This window comes from Trematomus bernacchii, unplaced genomic scaffold (assembly GCF_902827165.1).
Source record: "Trematomus bernacchii unplaced genomic scaffold, fTreBer1.1, whole genome shotgun sequence".
Taxonomy (NCBI): domain Eukaryota; kingdom Metazoa; phylum Chordata; class Actinopteri; order Perciformes; family Nototheniidae; genus Trematomus; species Trematomus bernacchii.
This window is the reverse complement of record NW_022987828.1, coordinates 14,069,099-14,090,841: the sequence shown is the minus strand read 5'-3', so window position 1 is coordinate 14,090,841 and position 21,743 is coordinate 14,069,099. Positions and strand designations below refer to the sequence as shown.

Below are 21,743 nucleotides of genomic sequence, written 5' to 3'. Positions count from 1 at the left end.
CAAGATAATTCATCAATCAAATGTTGATTTGGAGTAAATTATATAAAGTTGTTAGATTTGAAATACAATAGTTTCCTTAAAGCATGTACATCATCAGCAATGGGAATCACTTGAAGTTGCTTTTATTGAAGAAAATCTTGAAACTCAGTTAAGTTTGTCCTTTCTTTCCAGTCACTGATGCCTTTGGGTCCGGTGCATCCCTCAGCCGAGGTGAATCCTCCTCCAGTCTGACCGACCGTAAGCGCAGGACCCTCCCCCAGCTCCCCGTGGATGACCCCCGGGCTAAATCCAGTGCCAAAGCTCTTGGTCTAAGGTCCGAGATTGGGGAGAAACAAGACACTGAACCCCAGGAAAAAGAAAACAAGGGAGACGGGGAGTCCCCGTGCCCCATGAGGGACGGTGAGATGACCGGTAAACGTAAACAGAGCTCCACGTCCTCGCCATCCAAGGCTTCTCTCCGGTCCTCTGGCAGCACTGAGCGGAGGAAGAGGTCAGAGGAGAGGAAAGGGGGAGGATCAGGGTCAGGAGAAGGAGGAGAGAAGTCTGGGAAACCTCTGGTGCGCCAAGGCAGCTTCACAATTGAGAAACCCAGCGCTAATGTCCCTACAGAGCTCATCCCCCGTATCAACAGAGGCGGCGCGCGCGAACGCAGCGACTCCGTGGGCAGCATGGACACCGCTACGCTGCTGAAAGACACTGAAGCTGTCATGGCGTTCCTGGAGGCCAAACTCAGGGATGAAAACAAAACAGATCACAAAAGTAGTAAAACTTCTGCCCACAATCGGACTGAATCCATCTCCCCTGAGTCAGATGTTGACACGGCCAGCACAACTAGCCATGTGGCCGGAGAGGCGGAGAGAAAAGGCGGTGGCGACCACAAACGACGCTCCTTCAGCAGCATGCACCGGGAGAAGAGCACCATTAGCACAGCGTCCAAGACCAGCACCACCACCGCTAGTGCCCGTGACCGCTTGGAGAGGAAGACTAAAACGAGAACTACAGAGTCGACCGGCCGGACTGATGCACGGCGCTCCGTTCAGCCGTCCTCCAGAGCACGGCAGCCTTCTGTGGATCTCACTGATGACGACCAGACGTCCTCCTTCCCCATCTCTGACATCCTCTCCTCAGACCAGGAGACGTACTCTGGACCTATGGGGCGCTCAGCACGCGGACGTGCCTCGGATGATGTTCTCAATTCCAAATTCAATAAAACCTCCACCAGTGGAGTGTCCAAAACAAGGAGCTCTGTGCAGTCCGCCACCTCTTCCTCCGTGAGCAAGCAGGCCGCCCTGCCTCAGCCGCGGCCCACCAGAGCCTCCCTCCTGCGCCGCGCCCGGCTGGGGGACACCTCGGACACGGACCTAGCTGACGCAGACAGGGCGTCCGTAGCCTCTGAAGTGTCCACCACCAGCTCCACCTCCAAGCCTCCATCTGGACGGAAAGGATTGTCGCGATTCGACATGCTGGCTCAGCCCCGGCGGACCCGTCTGGGCTCCATCTCGGCCCGCAGTGACTCAGAGTGTCTGGTGACCCGGAGCTCCACCTCTTCACCCCGTCTGTCAGCAGAGACCGCTCTGCGTCTGGGGCTCCGCTCGTCAACACCAACTGAAAGCAGACTGACGCCCAGGATGAGAGCCAACAGCGTGTCCAAACTGAATGAGACCAAGACCAAGACCACTGCAGCAGGGTACTGCTCGCCCACAGGTGAGCACGACAACACCACACCTCATTTCTGCTTCATTCTGGGTTCCTCTTTCATTTCTAAAAAGTATTTAGACATTTTACTTAGGTGAAAATATCAAAACCACATTATAGAAATACTGTGTTACAAGTTCCTGCATACAAAACTTTCCTGAGGTAAAAGTACAAAAGTATTAGCATCAAAATGTTCCTAAAGTACAAGTATGTTGATAATAAGCTTATTTTTTCTGCGATACATACTATAACCCAGGTAGCTTATGAATTTGACCAACGGATCAGTAACATATCATTTTAATAACAAATGATACATGATCAATTATTTGTTGAATATATTTTGTATCATTAATCTGAATCTAAATATTCAAAGTAACTTAAGATCAGATACATATTGGAGTATAAGGTAGAATAACTGCCTCTGAATCAAACTATTAGCATAAAGTAGAAGGAAATTATAATGATCAGGTATAGAAAAACGTTTCTTATTATATTACTTAAAGGGGACCTATCATACAAAATGCACTTTTGTACGTCTTTTATACATGAATATGTGTCCCCGGTGTTCCAGGGAACTCACCAAGTGTCAGAAAACACAACCCTCTCTATTTTCCTCCATACCCAAATCTCTAAAAAAGGGGCTGCAACAGATCTGATAAAAACTGATCCAGATTTGAACACTGTCCTGACGTCAGGACGGTGGCGCTACGGCTATTGGGCCAACTCCACCAATCAGGAGGAGACAGCCACGGCCATTGCCGTTCGAAAGCGCTGGAGACGCTGTAGTACATATGCCAGGCCTGTAGGTGGTGCTGTTCTCACTGAATCTGCCCTTGCAAAAACAGAGCTAACATTTTTCAAATTGAGCGAAATGAGGCATGGCTAAAATGCATGATCTGTTTGGTATTTTGAAGAAAAAAAAAGTATAAATATGCCTTATATAGTATAGGTATGGTCCTACACTATATTATTCAAATATAGCATGATAGGTCCACTTTAAATAGGGGGTTCTTTGCAAAACAAAAGTAGTTTAAGGGTCAAGTCCAACAAGTGAACTCCATTGCATTCGGTACCTCATTTTGTGTCATCAGTGTGTGTCAACATTTGTCTGTAAACATTTCCACTGTGTTGTGGTTGTCATCGTCCAGAGAGCTCTCAGCCCGATCCTGAGGGCGGTGATGCAGAGGAGGAGCTGATGGGTACTGTACCACAATGTAGAGCCTTCATTAGACAGTGTGTGTGTGTGTTTGTGTGTGTGTGTGTGTGTCAGACCCGGGTCTCATCAATAGAAGCCACTCACTTCTGTCAATGACTTCCAAGTCTTTTGTTTGGAAATAAAGACCGTTTTCTTATTTTTTTTGCAGATTTAAATCTTGAAACTAAATAGAAATCCTTCACCAGATGAACAGATTAAATGTAGTTAGTCGTGATATGACACCACAAGACATTTCAGTGAGTGAATAAGATGACCCAGCTCTGGCATATGTTGCCTTGTTAACTCTGTGTCTCCCCTTGACATTCATCAAGTGATGCTGTGATGATGCTGAAGATCAAATGCTCTACTTACACGTAAAACGATTTTAACATTGGAGCTCAAACTTCAATACCCATAGGAGGTGAATGGTTTCGGGAAAGTGCTCCACCCTGTGGGGATTTGCATTCATAGCACTTCCACTTTGTCCCATTTTACCCTTGAGAGACTGACAGAGCATGGTGCTGTCTCATCATGGTGCAGCTACATTAATGCAGCTGGTGTGTGACTATTCTTTAATGAGCTGAACATAACCCTGGCTTTGACAAGGTCTTACGTACCTTGTTGGATGTTTGTGTTGCTGCCTGCATTGAGGAGCATTTAGATAGTGGGCTGCTGCTTGTTCTGTTGTTTTCAGTGTGGTTTAATCATTGCAAAACAGCACATCTGTAGCTGTCCAATAACATCAACTTAACAAACTAAGATACACAATAAATTAAATGTTTTGCTTCACCAAGACTTTAAATAAAGTATGTCTTTTTTTATCTTTGTAAAATCAATTACAATTACAATTACAAAAGTCAATTATTGAAACATTTCCCTACTCTTCTTCAGCTTTATTGTCAATAAAAGCCTGATACGTTGGGGGCTGCCTCAGTATCAAAGCTTCTCATGTTTCCAAGCTCATTTATTAACTTCATGAATAACACATTATGTAATAGAACACTACAATGAACGCTGACTGAATGTGTTTCCCTTCACTCCCTCCACAGTGGCCAGCAGCAGCCGGTGGAAACGTCTGCCTCCGGAGTACGGCTCCACCTCAGAGGAAGAGTTTGGCTCCAACAGGAACTCCCCGAAGCACGGAGGACGCTCCCACATGCGCCCTCACCACCTGACCCCCCACCGCAGCTCCAGACTCAGCACCAGCAGCCCCGGCTCCAGCGTGGTGATGGGGCCGGGCGGAGTAGTGATGAAACACCGCATGAGAGAGCAGGAGGAGTACATCAAGGACTGGACCGCACACAGCGAGGAGATCGCAAGGTACTGATCTTTTAACCGACCAAATAATTTCATGTCTCGTGAATTTATGTAAGGTTTTAATATGATATTGTAATACAAAGTTTAATAATAGCTCCTCTTAAAGGATAAAAGATAACCCCTTAAATGGCCATTTGTACATCAAAAGCTTACCATGGTTACCTTGAATACTTCACTGCAGTAATACTATATCAGAGTAGTATGCTCTCTACCTCCTAACGAATGCTTTTTGGCTTAAACCTTTCTTTATAATACACCTCTGCATAAACATCTTCACGCTTCGGTGGCGTTTTATTCGTCCGTGAAAATAGTGTTTATTGTTAAGATTTTGGGAAGTATTCAGCATACGATTCGATTTTTTAAGACGCGGGTTGTATTGCAAAGGTTGCATGTGTGAGTTATAAACAGTTATTTGTATATAGTTTTGCTGTTGTTAAACATGACTCTTAAATTAAGAAATTGCTCCATTTCTGTATCCTTTGTTAATCGTGGATGCATTGAAAAAAAAATATTATTTAATATTCTTTTAATGGCATACATGTAGCTCTTATCCTACTGTATGTGTTGTTGTGATTGCATGTTGCATGTCTTCCCATCGAAGTCTAAAGACCTCCTTCATCTGTCTGATGGTTAACAGGTTGTTCCCCTGTGTGCGTAGGATCAGCCAGGACCTGGCTAAGGACCTGGCCATCTTAGCGCGTGAGATCCACGATGTGCGGGCGAGATCGACTCCGTCAGCTCCTCCGGCACCGCCCCCAGCACCACGGTCAGCACCGCCGCCACCACCCCGGGGATCAGCCATCGACACTCGGGAAGAGGTAGGCCCTGCATGGCCCACGCAGCCGGACATACAGGAGAGCATGAGAAAGGTGCCTGTTCCTCTTCTTCATCACTGCCTTGCTTTCATTGCGCCTCTGCCACCCCTCCTGAGTTGCTTGGGTAAAACTGGCCCTGGTTGCTTTTGTTGCTATTCATTGCCAAGAGAGGTATTCTTTTTTTACACTACCATTTGCTTCACTTTCATTCCTTTATTATATTTGCTATTATATGCTTTACATACTTACTCACGTTCTTTCTTTCTTCTTGTCGTGACGAACTAACGAACAAAACAACGAAACGAAACCGAAGGAACAACGAACGGAAGAACGAACGGAAGAACGAACGAACCGACGGACGAACGAACGAACGGAAGATACGAACGAACGAAGGGAATAACTAACTTAATAACCACTAACTAACTTAATAACTAACTAACCAACTAACTAACTTAATAACTAACTTAATAACCAACTAACTTAATAACTAACTAACTAACTTAATAACTAACTTAATAACCAACCAACTAACTAACTAACTTAATAACTAACTAACCAACCAACTAACTAACTTAATAACTAACTAATAACCAACTATCTAACCAACCAACTTAATAACTAACTTCATAACCAACTATCTAACCAACTAACTTAATAACTAACTAACTACCTGAAACAATAACTAACTAAAACTTAATAAACTAACTTAATAACCAACTAGGCGAACCAACTAACTTAATAACTAAATAAAACTAACTAAGCTTAATAACTAACTAACTTAATGAACCACTAACTAACTTGACGAACTAACTAACTAACCAACTAACTTAATAACTAACTATCTAAACCAACTACACTTAATAACTAACTAAACTAACTACTTAATAACTAACTAACTACTAACCAACTTAACTAAACTTACTAACTAAACCAACTCACTAACTTACTTACTACACTAACCAACTAACCTACTAACTAACTAACCAACTAACTTAATAACTAACTTAATAACCAACGAACTAACTTACTAAACTAACTAACCAACTAACCTACTAACTAACTAACTAACCAACTAACTTAATAACTAACTAACTATGGATTCAATCTGAATTTTCGACCTTTAGCTTTAGTGTTCTCTCTGACAGAGTTCACGTTTCTTTCCTTTCTAAATAAACTAAATAAAGCTGGGATAAAAATCCAAGAAATATCTTTACGTTTTTCAATTGTATTTCTCCATCTCTCCCGGTCCTTGCCCAGTTGGTGGATCGGGTGTTTGATGAGAGCCTGAACTTCAGGAAGATCCCGCCTGTGATTTCAACCAATAAGGCTCCAGAGATCAACGGTAAGCCAGTGGAGCTCCGCCCCCGGGCCCCTGACACTCTGGAGCCCCGAGCGCTGAGGAGACGCACCTGGAACCGAGAGGAGGTGAGACGCATCACAGGACATCAAACATATACCAACATGGCGGCTTTCTGCAGTCACGTTCAGATTGTTAAACGTCCTTTCCTCTGTGTCTCCAGGCCGTGTTGGACAGCCTGCTGCTCAACTCAGTTTCCCAGCTGTCCACTAAGATCAGGCACTCCATCGACAAAACAGCAGGAAAAATCAGGTAATTATACGTGATATTATAACTGCTGGGAGTATTTAATAGTGTATTGATCAGTCAGTGTGCCGTTGTGTTGCTCTGTCTATCCACTGTAAAAAAACAATATTGTGATTTTTCTTCAGGATTTTGTTTAAAGATAAGGACAGGAACTGGGACGAAATTGAGAGTAAACTGCGGACAGAGAGTGAGATACCAATGCTGAAAACCACCAACAAGGTACAGAATCTGAGTCTCTGAGTATTATTTGCTGACAGAAGTGCAGTTTTATTGACTCATAATAATTGACTTGTTTTCTTCCTCTCTTTAGGAGTTCTCCTCAATTCTGTTGGAATTGAGGAGAGTTGAGAAGCAGCTTCAAGGTAAAGACACAAACATAATCCCACCAGTTCTACTAACATTTGTGAATTTAGCTTAACGACTACACACTTTAACAAGACGTTGTTTACATTTATATGATAGTCTATGGATAAGATGCATGATTTTATTTATTTATTTATTTGAACTTCATAGATGAGGGCATAATAATGTGAATTCAAATACAAACCAAGAGCTTAATCCAAAGTTTATTTTATTTTTCAAAACACTTCAATCACTAGACATGACCCGTCCACACTCTAATCTTCTCTCTGTTTCTGTCCCAGTGATCAATGTGATGGTGGACCCTGATGGGACCCTGGATGCTCTGGCCAGCCTGGGCCTGACCAGCCCCACGACTCCCACCAAGCCCCTAACGGCCAAAACAACTGCCACCAGCCCGGGGTCTGCTCCCCCAGCCAAAGAGTCCCTGCTGGAGACCCTCCCGGGGCCCGGAGCCTCTGCCAGAGCCCAGGTCTCCTCTGTCATCACAGAGGAGACGGCTCGAGACCCCGGCCTGAGTCTCAGTCTGACGGCGGTCGGGGGGCGGCCCTTCAACCGCATGAGGCCGAGCGGAGAGGAAGCCATCGCACAGAAGTGAAGTTTCAATGTCATGTGAATAAACATTTGATTTGGAGTGAAGGCGGCTAGTTATCAGAACAACAAAGAAAACATTCAAACAGTTGCCATTCAGCTGACTTAACCACTCCAGGAATATAACACAAACACAATTTAGTTAAAGTTTCACCAGACCTGTCCGGAAATGAAGTGCTTCAGCTGACTGGAACCCAAACCGATGCATCATGGATACACCCTCCAATGGAAATTCCCCCATGAGTGATTTGGATGAATCTTTTCAGCTGTTATTGCTTACAGGACAACCTCAAGCTACCTGGCTGCTCTCAGTGGACACATCTCTGTTCAGTCTCTCTCCTCCTCTTGCCTTCTCCATGTGTCTGGACCCCACCTACACTAAGGACATGCCTTAAAACACTTCCTCTATAGTAGCCGCCCCTCAACCTCAAATAATATACAGAACAACTTTATTACAGTACTTTCAGACAAACAGAATGCATTGTAACATAACATCTTATGCAGAATACGTTTTATTTACACTATGCTGGAACACTGCAGTGATTTTATAAGCTCTTGTTCAATACAAAGGATATGTCAGCAGCTTTATAGCCGACCCCCAACATACATGTTTTATGCCTAAAACTGTTCATAAATCAGGCAGAATTGCAGATGTTTAAGATAACCCTAACCGTCCATTGATGCATCTCTGAAACTGACTGACTAATAAGTAGTGCCTCCCAATATCTGTGCCCCCCTGTTTCTCCTTCTTTCATTATGTTTGACTCTTTCCCTCCCTTCCTTGTCCCTCCAGTAGCATGTACAGGACCGAGCTGAGAGCTTTCCTCCTGCAAGTTGGTGTCTGTGTTGATCTTACTAATACTGAATGGTAGTTTTACACAAGAGTAGTAACGGCCTTTGGGAAACCAATGATCATTTTCAGGCTAAATAATCACTTACCAAAGTTAACACGTCGTGTTATTTTCAAACAGTTGACCCATCTTGACATTTGTTGTGCAACAACCTGAGAATCTGAATTTAAAATATGGCAATTCATCTCATACGGCTCATCTTCCTCTGCAGTTCATCCCTTTCTCTGAATGTCAAGATCATTTTCATTCAAAAAGCATATTTATTTTAATGAAACACTAGTTTAATCATCGCTGCCATCTTGTTTTTGGCCCATGTGACATTGCCTCTGAGAATCTGTGCCCTTTCCACTCAAGTGTCCTATGATTTCCAATTGGCTTTTTTCTACTTTTTACAGTTGCGGGTGATTTTTTTTAAATAAGTAATGATGAGAAAAAAACAAACATGGTTCCAACTAAATATTTTATAATATTTAAATACTGATATTGTAGATATTTGAAACCTTTTACTTTTTAATACTTAAAATACACATTCTCACATTACAACGTTTTTTATCAGTCCCTGATAACCTAAAAAGCTACTGGAATTGGTTTTAAGGAACTTTGTTGAGAAAAGAACACAAGGCAACTTACAACGAGGCCTAAGATGTGTATTTGGGGAACGTCAGCGAGTAGAAATGAACACAGCTTTGAAAATAAGCCCCCTGTCTACTCTATCTATTTAGCTTGTAATGTGGCTCATATCAGGGTATAACGTTGCATTGTTCTTCACCAAGGAGGGGGATTTCCAAGGTAATGATACTGTAGTATTGCAGACACAATATGGTTAACCTCACTTTCATTGCATTTGCTGCTTTTCTTTATGGGGCTAACCATTTTTCTAATTTCCCCTTCAGCGTATAGTCTGTGTTCTAGAGCAAGATGACTTAAAGGCAGTGTATTAGTACTTAGATGCTCTTGCAATAGTGAATTTAGGTACCAGAATACGTTCATTTTGTTCTCTCTATACTGTACTGTACATTTTTTTCAATGCCTCGAAGTGCCCGTTTTGACTATTCAAGGGCATTGATTAAAAGAAAAGAAAAAGACGTAGCTGTCTGAAAGGTTTCTCTTATTTTGCACATCAGATTGTGGCGTTTTTCATACAGAAGAAGTGACGAAGCAGTGGGGGGCTGCATCAAATGTCAATTGGTTTGACAGGAATGATATCACTTTGATATGAGAAGTGACTGCCTTGCCACTCTGGAGCTTTTCTGTCTGTAAAATCAAAGCCGCTAATCATGATTTCCCCCTCCCCCCCATTGTATCAAAAGACATGAAATGAGGGGACTGTGAATGCTAGGTACATGTTTATTTTTGAAATTCTACATGTGTCATCTGATCAGTGTTTTTTGTCATTTTTGTAAAGAAAAAACATCATTTTATTTTATTTATTTTTTGTTTAATATTCTGTGGATTTGTCATGTATTTTATATTTGTTCCACTATCTGCAATGTTTCTTACTGTTAATAAAACAGAGCCATTCACTTGTGTCCATATTTTTATTTGACTGGATATTAAACATGTAGACCAGGGGTGTCAGACTCAAATACACAGTGGGCCAAAATAAAAAAATGGGTACTAGTCGAGGGCCGGACTGGTTCAATGTTTATTGCAAAACTTATTGAAATGAACTTATTGCACATATTAAACCTGGAACTAACAAAGCTTAAATGATTGCCTATAAAAACAACATTAAACATTAAATAATCAGTTGCATTCATTTCTTATGGCTCTCTCTGCAGCTTTTCCAGAGTCATTTCTTATGATTACATTTTTCCACAGGCCAACAACAGCTTCAGAAAAACAATTTCCCTCAAAGAAAAAACCAAACATGTCCTGTTGTCTCAAGAAACAAAGTGCAGAAGGAAACATCCATTGAAACTCAGTTTGCTGCTCTGTGATGCTAGTTCAAGCCAGATACTTGGCATCTCATCTTGGGTGCAAGTTCATCAATGTTTGGGGTTAGGCTCTGAGCGGAGAAAACCCTCAGGATTGAGTGAAGGTGTGCGTGCAATATACCGGCGGGCCAGATCTAATAGTAATTCAAAATTATCCTGCGGGCCGAAATTTAAATCCACCAAGGGCCTGATTTGGCCCCCGGGCCTTGAGTTTGACACATGTGATGTAGACAGTATGCGTTTATATACTGCAGTGTAGACAGTATATAAAGGCATTAAACTTGATTTCCTTCCGACTAGTTTCTTTGTATTTTTGCTTTTAAAGTTAAACTGTGTTTCAACGACCAATGTCACAACGAACATATATACATTTATTCCAAAACTGGATTGCTTAACACCTCTACAGGGACTTTTTAATTAAAGAAAATACATGAATTCAGACCAAATTACCCTAATTCTTACAGATTAAAAAAACAACATTTATCATGTCTTAACTGAAAATGGCAGTTTGCTTTTGCATTTTTATAATATTTGTAATTATTTTAGGCATTCAAAACATTTTATATAAAAAATGCCAAACATACACTGCTAAGATAACGATTGTGTTAGTACAAATATAAGCCCCAATATCGAAGTTCCAGCGTCAGCTAAATGCTCTGCCGAGAACAGAGGATCGAACTCTATTAAACTAAGCTGACTACATGATACTTTCTCTAGCGCAGGGTAATGAATCACAAAGTGTAATGTGAGGTGTGTAGTCCTCCAGCAGCCGGTGTGCTTTCTCTTACTGCAGACAATTCTGTCTTTCACTTAAATGCTTGTAAAAGGCACCAAGGTAAAGAGAGCAGCAGTGCTTGAAATCCCTTCAGTGTTCTTCATATCTTAAAGGTCCCCTATTATACTGTTTTTCATCAATATATTATAGGTCTCAGATATATACAAAACATGTCTCTGAAGTGTTTGGCTCCAAATACCAAACAGATCATTGCAGCATCCCATAATCCCCTCTGTTTCAGCCCGGTTTCAAAAGTGCTGATTCTCTGTCTGTTACTTTAGATGAAAATAAGGAGCCCCTCCCCACGCCCCTCTGAGAGATATTTGGTTAAAAAGAACACAATGGTGCTCTAGGAGGAGATTCAGGTGATAAGGTGGGGGGGGGGGGTTACCTTGGTTGGTGATTGGCTAATGGTTACACAAGCCAAAAAAATCGTTATGACATCATAAAGTGGCCAAAATCTGATCAGCTCATTTTCAGACAGGTTTTTATATAAATGGATCAGGACCAAAAAGTGAGAGAATCTTTTTTCCTGAAACTTTGAGAATCTCACACATGTTGATGTATAAAAGACATGAAAAGGTGGATTTTGCATAATAGGTGACCTTTAAAAAAGCCAGGTTTGACAAATGTAACATAAAGACAAGGTTCTGTTTTTGTGAAGTGCTCTTTATTATCATGAATGAATTTCCAGGTTTTGTCTGACTCTTAATTCACATGGTTTATTCTGGTTGTTAAACAACAGACAAACAACACTGATGGCAGGATGTTCTGTGTGTGGGGGGGAGGTTAGCCGGGGGGCCATGCCAGTGGACGTCCACCCAGGACGTGGATGTGGATGTGGTAGACGGACTGGCCTCCATCCGGACCATCATTCACGACAATCCGGTAGCCTTTAGTCAGACCCGCCTCTTTAGCACACTTCTTCGCAACGAGCATCAAGTGGCCCAACAACTGAGAGACAGAGAGAGGAAGATGTATGACACTAAGAGACATACATGTATAAAGTATAAGCAGACAACCCCTGAATTACAACACAGTGTTCACAGTAACTGTAAGACAAGCATTAAGTCTTGTGAAGGTTTCCATCTAGTGGTCACAGTTGTTGGACAAACACTTAGTGGGGATTCAGTCATGTTCAGTGTACTGAAAAGTCAAATTCAAGCACTTTTCAAGCATTTTAAGATACATTTTTAATCTTTTCCAGACCCTCAGAGTGTGGTAAATTATGTAAACATTTCTTACAACATACGAATCATTGCACTTCTTTATCACAATGTTATAGTGCTTTAAAAACACAAGAACAAAATTAAAACACATTTGAAATTCAAGTGTTTTAAAGGATTTCCAGCAAGCGTATGGGAACTCTATTATAGGATTGTACTTACTGCAGCATCACTATCCTCAGCTTGTGACAGCTGAACGATTGGCTTTTTAGGGACGACGAGGATGTGGGTGGGAGCTTGAGGTGAAACATCAGGGAAGGCAATACACTGAAATACAAATAACACACATTTAAAACAAGAATTTAGCCAGTTCAAATGTACAACCATTAATATGATGCAATGCAAAAGATGCTACCTCAATTTGTATTGTGACTTCCACCCCATAAACTGTACGTATATATAGATAGTGTGCTGTTACTGCATGATGGGTAAACTTCAAGACGAGGTATTGCAAAGAAATTAAATCCTGGTAATAAAATATCTTAAACAAAAAATTCAACATGTGTTCAATGTAACCATTTTTAAAGTTGATAATGGCCATTTCTGGTACAACAATCTTACAGTATTTGTGTTAGGATGTTGCATGTGTGGTCTCAAAGATGCCACATTGTAAAATGCTTATTTTACCTATTTAGCAAATGAAGGAAATCAAATATATCTTATTACATTTGGAGTATTAAGAAGTTCAGAGATTTTTAAAGAACTTTTAAAGAAAAGTGTAACATGACCCAGATACACTGCAGTGAACCTGTTTGAATCACTGATACCTTCTGATTGGATATGACACAGGCAGCTTTAGTTTTATTTGTGTTAAATACTACAATAGCTGCTTTAAGAATTCAATTCACTGCAACCAAAACACATGCATGCTTACAGTCAGTACAGGCTAAACATGAAATGGATCAGCTGGAGTAGCAGGTAGACAAGTGGACCTTTCCGTACTTTGGTGTAAAGCCAACTAAAGCAATGACTTCAATATGCAGACAAAAATATAAACCATGGCTAGGAGCCCTTCTACTGTTTTAAAGCATTTATGTACTCAGGGTTGCTATTTTGGTTTGGTTTTATTCTGAGAAAAACGACCTACACAAGCACACGTGTCTTAATATTCACAACATTATACAGTACAGTTTCTACACAGCTAGCATGAAGCTAACGTTAGCTTCACGTCTCCTGCAGGGCGCAGTGCGGACAGAAACAGTGTTTATAAGTTGAAATACTGAATGCATACCAAGTCATCTTCATGGAGCAGGGTGGCAGGAATCTCTTTTCTTATGATTTTTCCAAATATAGTGTCTCCACCGGGCTTGGCAACCTGCGCTTTTGCCATTTCATCAGCCATGTTGGTGCATATGAGAGGAACTGTCAGCGCCGGTTTTGGCTTTGTGAAACTACAGAACGCGTCATCGCAAAGTCTTCACTGATTGGTCCTTGGTACTTCCTCCAAACCGGAAGTGAGCTAAAGAAGTCAAGATGGGCACACGTTTGAAGGTGAGTTCGGGAAATAATCATGCGTTTATATAAATAACATCATAATAACAATGTTTTATTTTAGTTTATATAGTTTGTTTGTTTCTCAATACACATGTTTGCATATTCTATGAAGTAGATTGCCAAAAGGACAGGGAATTATAGTGTCACATAAGTGCGACTGTCAAGGTCCGGATGTTGTGAAAGCTTCGTGTTTACATACTGTCTGTGGTTTATATTTTTTATTACATGTACAGCACTTTGGCTCGACCAAAAATCGCTTTTAAATGTGCTTTATAAATAAAACCTGATTTGATTTGATTTGATTTGATTTGATATATCACGTGTATTACATTTGCAGATCCTCAGCACGTTTAAATCGTTGCACAGAACCAGGATGGCTGTATTCAAAGATGATGACAAAGCACTGACAGGTGAGACTAATGTTGGTTTGATTCCCAGCAGAAGAATATCCGTGGCTATCTTTCTTTGGATTATTAGAATCAGAATTGTAACTTGTTACAGCAAAGTATAGATAGAGACAAAGAAAATAGAATATTATTATTTAAGAAAGTAGTGCTTTACAATATTACAATTTACAGAAGTACACATTCAGATTTATAAGTAAGTGGCAGCAGTATTATACATTAAACTAAGTGTAGCACTGCAGAATGAAGTGTGTATTTATAACAGTGGTGAACTTATTATTCAAACGTCTAAATCCTTTCTCTCCACAAAGCTGCAAGATTAAAGATCAACGATGAGTTCCGGAAAAACAAAGAGGAAACGTCAGAAGAAAACATTAAGAAGGTACAGTGAAAGTGCAACATGAAGGGACATTGTGTGTTCATGTTCATATCAAGTCTGTACTTTAGCAGTTGTGCATCTAAATAACATTTAGCTTCTTATACTAATCTAAGTTATTTTCCTATTAAGTATCTGCTGATTCAAAGTCCAATCCAAAATATGTTTTAATTATAATTTTCATGTCTACACAGTGAGGGCTACAGCATTCAGTTATAAACATAATAGCACATCTGTTAACCCTCATTACCCTTCTTGTTTTTTTTTTTACAGATGCTGAAAATGGGCTCATCTGTGGAAGCTATTCTGCGGCAAGGCGTGTTACAAGTGGAACATGTTGGAGATAATAAACTCTGTATGTTGTTATGTTCCATAATCTTGTCTTCTTTCAACAAATATAAAACATACATCTTGACCCTGATTTTACATTTCTCTCACAGTGCTTCGACCCAGAGAGAGCCTTCTACTCGAAAATGTACCTTATTCTGACGAGCCACGGAAAAAGGAATGAAAGACCATCTGATTACATATTTTTCTTAAATAAGAGACTCACCATCATCCGCTCTGTTCCTCTGCATTTAAAGGATTCAACGCACAATATTTCAAGTTGTTCACAATCTCCTGAACTAAGAACATTTTAAAGATCATTGCTACATGGAGAAATGTCTTGTTCTGATTTACTCAAGATCTCATTTGCGCTGCTTAAGGAAATCTGTGCTATGAATGAGATGCCCTTACTGTACAGTATTTTGTCAAATGATATTATGTATTGATTTACTTTCTGAGTGTTCTGCCTACTTTTTTGTGGGTTTTTTATTTAACTGATTTAGGGAGAACTTCTTCCCTGCTTCTGATAATATTTCATTGTGTTCTGATTAAAGAGGAGTATTCCCAAAGTTTTCATTTATTGTTCAAATCACGATAAATTACGTATGAATCTAACATGACAGTGGGTCAACAGTCAACAACACTAAGGGTAAAGTCCCCAACAACTTCCAATTAAAGGTCTCGTAAAATGTAGGTAGGTTTTCCACAAAAAAAAGGTTTTAAAAATACATGTGAGAGTTATTTCAAGACATGTTTGACTGACAACAAATACTGTTTTAAACCCTGGAAGATAACATTACAATTATCCTGAGGTGTCTTATCTTGTGCCCCCTCAATTTTGCTAGGGGAATAACAAAAGTATGGTGTAGTTTAACAGAAAAACATGTGTTTTTATTTTACAGACGATATCTAACACAATCTAAGATACACGCATTGTAGATCATGTTTTTTTAAAAAAGCTGTAATATTTTTGTATAATTGGAGCTTTGAAAATGTTGAACAAAACTGACAAACCTTGACTGTTAATGAAGACACTACATTACCCACAATGCTCACCAAGGAGTCCCAATGATGACATCTTCTAAATGCGCCGTTACTCTGGCAACGTTTGTTTCTTTCGGTTGTAGCCGTTTAGCTAGCTTGTCAAAGTTAGGGAAAAATCAAATTTGATGCCGAAAATAAGGTGAGAATAAGTTTGTATAGGACTTTTCTTATTTATAACCCTATCACTGACATAATAACATGTTTTTTTACAAACAATGTTTTGACTTTGTGTGGTATTTGACAGCTCGGACTCGCTATGGGAGCAGGCTGCGGCGGAGGTGCTGAGCCTGGAGGCTGCAGGCGGGGAGGAGGAGGAGGTGGTCAGCGAGAGGACCGTGTTCCTCATGGGGAGCAAGGCTGGGGTTTGTTCACTGCCAAGCCACAACACTGACAGTACATGTATTGCTTTTGAATGGAAACAGTCTTGCTATAAGATAAGTTGTAGCTACTAAGTTCTCCTTTGCTTTCTTTTTCAGGGTAAAACGTCCATTCTCCTCAGATGCCTCGACAGGTGAGCATGGGGTTGGTCTAGTGAGTCTATGTTATCAACTATAACCTGAAAAGTGATGCAATCTAGCCTAACACACATAAAAAACGACTTTAAATGTGTTTTCTGTATGATTGGAAGAGACCATTCACTAGAAAACAAATGCTAACTATCAACATTAATACTTTGAGTATCAGAGGAACATCTTGGCCCGAGGAACAGGATGCAATATTTATAATCTATGTTCAAAGGTGCAGCTCAATTTGAGAAGCAGACGGTGATTAAATCACTGAAAGATTGTTAATTGACCTTTTTGCATTTGTGTTGTTTTTAAACACCAATATTGCTGTTTTTCTACCAGGGATGAACCATCCAAGCCAACTCTGGCTCTGGAGTATACTTTTGGCAGGAGGGCCCGAGGACACAACACAGTAAGAAAGCCCTGTTGGTCTTGGACACTTTGTAAAAAATAGGATTAAGACAAACAACAGATGGTCCTGACAAATACTTTCAATACCATCTTGTAATCTATTTTGATGAGAAGGAGTTGTGTGAAATGTAAGCCTAGTAAATACTACATTTAGCCATCACAACTTCTAGTAATTCTATTGTATTTTTGTATTCGGGATTGTGGGAAGCGGTATTTTGAACTCTCTGTCTGCACACACAAACTGAAAGATTGACAATAAAGTTGACTTTGACTAGTTCTCCAGCACATTGAGAATAATAATCCATGTTAATTCTGTATTTAAGTGACATTAAAGTCTATTTACTAAAACCAGAAATTATGAATTTATGTGCAATACAATGTTACTTTAAATGAGATAGTGTAATAATACTGTTGGTGGTGGCTTCCTCTTTCAGCCCAAAGACATAGCCCACCTATGGGAGCTGGGAGGAGGGACCTCTTTGTCAGACCTGGTCCAGATCCCCATCTCTCCAGCCAGCATCAGGTAGGTACCTCACACACATTCCTGATCATAAATGTATTTTGTTACATAGTTAAGCCACATTTCTCAACACACTGTTTGGATTGGTTGTTTTTAACTCTATATTTAAATCGGTAGAAAAATGTTAGTCATCTATATAGTAGTCATCACGGTTTGGACAGCAGTGTCAGGAGTTCCTTGCTCTGCGCCTCAGTGCTGTAGCAACACTTTTTGTATCCTACCAGATAACATACTCCTTGATGTCTATTACCAGGTCTCTCTCTGTCATCCTCATTGTGGACCTCTCTAAACCCAACGCCCTGTGGGGAACCCTGGAGAGGCTGCTGCAGGCATCACAAGCTCAGCTGGAGAAAGTCTCTTCCCAGGCACAAAAAGCACAGAAAGCCAAACCTGGAGCCAAACATCAGACGCCTGTCCACTCAGCACGCGTCCTACCGAAAGACTATCCTGTAAGACCTCAGCTCATCACACTCGACATTATATCAGCATTATCTATTCTTCAGTCCAGGGCAATAGTAGCATATAAACTATAAACTAATTATATGTTACAAATCAAAATGTGAAAAGAGAAATACTAATAAACTAAACAAACAAGGTGAAACCCAGAGAAAAGTTCACCAAAACTTTCCTCACAGTAGACACAAAGTTGGAATAATGTGTCTAATGCCTTCAGGTCAGAGGTAGGATGGTAAACAGGGGCGGACTGGGACTAAAAATCAGCCCGGGCATCTCGACCGGACCACTTCGGTCCCACTAGTCAATTATCAAGGGGGGGTGGCGGGTGGCTAGTGACTTATCCGACCGGCCCACATCGGTACCGCTAGTAAATTGTCAACGGGGGGCTAGTGACTTATCCGACCGGCCCACATCCGACCGGCCCACATCCGACCGGCCCACATCCTCCGACCGGCCCACTTCGGTACCGGCCCATCGGGATTCGTCCCGAAAGTCAGTCCGCCACTGATGGTAAATCTATCCTGATTTAATTGTGACTTTTCCAACAGGACAGAGAGCTGATCAGTCCCTTTCCTGTTCCTCTGCTCATCATCGGCAGTAAATATGACCTTTTTCAGGTAGAACACATGCTTCAGCGTAACCTTGAAGTTGGTCTCATATTGGCTAATTCACATATTTATGGATGTTTGTATGATTTGTTTTTACACATTATCGAAGGAGAGTTGTTTTCTGTCTGTTGCAGGAATTTGACTCTGATAAGAGGAAGGTAATAAGTAAAACACTGCGTTTTGTCGCCCACTACTACGCAGCCTCTCTGATTGTAAGTGAGCTTTAACTATACATGTGACATAAGCATAACATTTGATTAACATAACATTTGTTTTTTGTTGCTTTCTCTTACTATGGAATCTATAATTTCTTTCAACTGTTTCCACTGATTTAATTGTCCTCTCTTCCTGTTATTTGTCTTTTGTATCAGTTCACTAGCATCAAGACCGAGAGCCTGATGTCAAAAACCAAAGGCTTCTTCTCTCACATGGCTTTCGGTCTGGACAGAGGGTGAGGAGGGTAACACTGTTCACTAAGTGGATACTGACAGGGACTGGTATTATTTAGCTCTTTAAAAACATAAATATTAAAGTGGTATCACTGATACTTGGTAGATTTCCCAATTTACTTATACTTCAGCAGGACTTTGAAATGATATAATTAATTCATATAACAGCTTCAACCGTTTTGACCCTGTGATATGAACTCTAGCTCGAAATGGATTATACATTACGTACATTTGTTACTGTACTATAGGTTTAATACTTTGGTTTAAGTTGTATTTTTATCTTAATGTTATGATCAGGAAAACTGTGTGCTGTGACTGCACCAAGCCCCTCATCATTCCAACAGGCTCCGACTCCTTCAGCCAAATCGGTGAGCACAGCACCAACCGGTGGCCAAAAGCAGTAATGCATCCAAAATAAATAAAATAATCTTTGCTGCTGTTTGTAGGAAAAACGTCTGATTTATAGCCACCTCCTGGTGTTCTGACTTTCATTGTTGTGACCTGGATTGTTTTTTTTTGTCTTTGTTCCTTTAGGTTCCCCTCCTGCTACTGATGTTGACATTACTTCTCTGCATGCCAAAAACCCTAAGGACCTCTGGAAGAAAGTCTATGAGCTTGCCTTCCCCCAAGAGGTACTTCAATCCCCTTTTATCTTTATCCAAATTGCAAAAAGCAATGGATTCAGTCCCTGATGTTTAAGAAAAACAAGGCCCTCAAACTGGGCAATCTTATTCTCAGTATTCCTTCATATATGTATGCATGTTTACATGAACAAGGACATCTATCAAGAGTCCAATCGTAACGTGTTTGTGTTTCTTTGCAGTCTACCAGTGAGCAGAGGGAGCTAAAGGATCCAGCCAAAGACCCCCAGTACAGTGATCCTCAGATTGATGCCATGAGAGCCCAGAAAGATCAGGTGACACGTCTTGACCAATCACAATGCTTGTGTTGTATTACAGACTGTGCTTCTGCAGTCAGCGTCATAACTCGTGAGTTGGCAGTGTGTTGATCAATCGCTGACCTTCTAAATTCACCAGTCAGTTATCTGTGCTTTGTGACCCTAACCTTCCTGCTAAGAGGTATCGAGGAAGATAGTAGATTTAACTGCTCCGCATGTGTCTTAATCAAGGCCAATGCTCCAGAGTAACCTTCCCTGTTTCTGTCATGGTCTCATAAACAGACTGGCACTTGAACTGCAGTAACCTCACAGTGCTGTTATCGCTGGCACATAATGAGACGGCTCTGGGTAACCAATAAGAGAATTAGGGTAAAGGTTTATTTCCATAGGGACGTTTTTCAAGGCCAATTTGCCTTTCTGAGTTTGTGTTCCTGCTAGACCCAGATCGCACCTCATCACAGGGGGCGCGGGGTCTTAAAAAGTATTAAAAGTTGATAAATCAATTTAGCGAAAATGAAGGCTATTAAAAAGTATTAAACGGCATTTCCCAAGGTATTACATTTTGTAGCTTGTTTTCAATAAGTATATAAATTGTCCAAAGAGGTTGTATTCTACAGTCTGCCTGAATGTAATCATTGCGTAGGTGTGTAGTGTGATTCTGTGTAGATTATTTATGGCATCCCGTTGGATGTGACGTCATCTGAACAGGACATCGCACGCTCACTGCTTGATAGCTCGCGAAGGTCCGTTTACGCCGGTTGTTAAACAACATCGTTATGGGGAAATGCAAGTTTGCGTCCAAATGGTTGGAAGATAAGGAGGACGGACAATCAATACTGTATATAGTCAATGTGAGGTAAAGTGTGTCGCCAAGGTAACCGGTTAAAACTCAAAGTGGCGATGAGGTCTTAAAATGTATGGAAAGGGTCTTAAAAAAGGTCTTAAAAGGTATTTGACTTCAGGATTCCTGCATATACCCTGTAATAAGTACTAACATGCCCAAAATTGAAAGAAGCCCTAATGTAAGTTCAATAATGCAGTGTTCCTCTGTAGGCCTCACAAGTGTTTAAAACATAATATTACCCGTGCCCTATATCTACATTTACAGTACATTACAACCTTCATCTTCATTATTTTCCAGGTATTTCTGTATTATAGTGCATGTTTGTGCAACTACCTGCCATTTTTTTTAAGTGTACTTCATTCCTGTAGTAAGATATTATGTTTTAATATGCGCCTCTCTTTCTGTCGACATCTGCTTTCAGGAGTTGGAGCAGTATAAGAGGGAAGCAGCGAAATCATGGAAAGGACTGGAGCTGGAAACATGAGATCATCTGACTTATATTCACACAAACACACACCACATATTCATGTAAATACAGTGTATACTTATTTATTTCCTTTTGTGTCATTATGTTTTTTCAAACCTAACAAAACTACTTGTATACTAATGATAAAATATGTTCAAAAAATATCAATTTGACATCATTTAAACAAACATCACTTCTTATTCATTATACATTACAATCACAATATTTAAAAAAGTAATGCACTCAATATTCAATATAGTGCTTAGAACGTGAATATTCTTTAGTTTTTTGACAATACAGTACATAGCTGGCCATCATTCAATTTTGAATCAATATGGTGATTTGTAGTTAAATAAATCTCTATTCTGTATAAACTTTTATATAAAAATAATGATTTTTAAATATTTGCAGATATTTGTTACAGTCAGAAAGTACCTATTTAAACTGTACACAAGCTTAGGTTGAATCGGTCGGTCTGTCTCAGTTGTTGTTTGAGCCCAATCAGAGTTAAAGCAGCATGGATTAATAGTTATATTTATTACAGGGACCTCTCAGTTATTTAGCATAAAGTCATA

At 40.4% G+C, this 21,743-nt stretch overlaps 4 protein-coding genes across 4 annotated transcripts in view; 3 read left to right on the top strand and 1 right to left on the bottom strand.

Moving 5' to 3' along the window:
- cep170aa (centrosomal protein 170Aa) overlaps positions 1-9,950 on the top strand; it is a 48,301-nt gene extending 38,351 nt beyond the window's left edge. Inside the window, 11 exon segments of the mRNA XM_034152353.1 lie at positions 172-1,704; positions 2,844-2,894; positions 3,940-4,210; positions 4,866-4,918; positions 4,921-4,997; positions 4,999-5,025; positions 6,280-6,447; positions 6,543-6,631; positions 6,751-6,844; positions 6,936-6,987; positions 7,270-9,950. Coding sequence (XP_034008244.1) covers positions 172-1,704; positions 2,844-2,894; positions 3,940-4,210; positions 4,866-4,918; positions 4,921-4,997; positions 4,999-5,025; positions 6,280-6,447; positions 6,543-6,631; positions 6,751-6,844; positions 6,936-6,987; positions 7,270-7,583 — 2,729 coding nt within the window. The 3' untranslated portion in view covers positions 7,584-9,950.
- A 1,837-nt stretch (positions 9,951-11,787) lies between these two features.
- Positions 11,788-13,762, bottom strand: hint1 (histidine triad nucleotide binding protein 1). Its single transcript, XM_034152708.1, has 3 exons — positions 13,597-13,762; positions 12,528-12,632; positions 11,788-12,093 (listed from the first exon to the last, which is right to left on the bottom strand). Exons 1-3 carry the CDS (start codon positions 13,705-13,707, stop codon positions 11,929-11,931), a joined length of 381 nt encoding a protein of 126 aa, XP_034008599.1. The 5' UTR covers positions 13,708-13,762; the 3' UTR covers positions 11,788-11,928.
- lyrm7 (LYR motif containing 7) lies at positions 13,746-15,535 on the top strand. The gene is made up of 5 exons (XM_034152710.1): positions 13,746-13,856; positions 14,197-14,269; positions 14,575-14,645; positions 14,913-14,994; positions 15,080-15,535. The coding sequence occupies exons 1-5, from the start codon at positions 13,839-13,841 to the stop codon at positions 15,148-15,150; spliced, it is 315 nt and encodes a 104-aa protein (XP_034008601.1). The 5' UTR covers positions 13,746-13,838; the 3' UTR covers positions 15,151-15,535.
- A 533-nt stretch (positions 15,536-16,068) lies between these two features.
- On the top strand, positions 16,069-21,332 carry dync2li1 (dynein, cytoplasmic 2, light intermediate chain 1). Its single transcript, XM_034152415.1, has 13 exons — positions 16,069-16,149; positions 16,255-16,372; positions 16,487-16,521; positions 16,859-16,928; positions 17,362-17,450; positions 17,701-17,896; positions 18,452-18,520; positions 18,646-18,723; positions 18,883-18,962; positions 19,258-19,328; positions 19,495-19,592; positions 19,784-19,876; positions 21,124-21,332. The coding sequence occupies exons 1-13, from the start codon at positions 16,136-16,138 to the stop codon at positions 21,184-21,186; spliced, it is 1,074 nt and encodes a 357-aa protein (XP_034008306.1). The 5' UTR covers positions 16,069-16,135; the 3' UTR covers positions 21,187-21,332.
- The last annotated feature ends 411 nt before the right edge of the window (positions 21,333-21,743 follow it).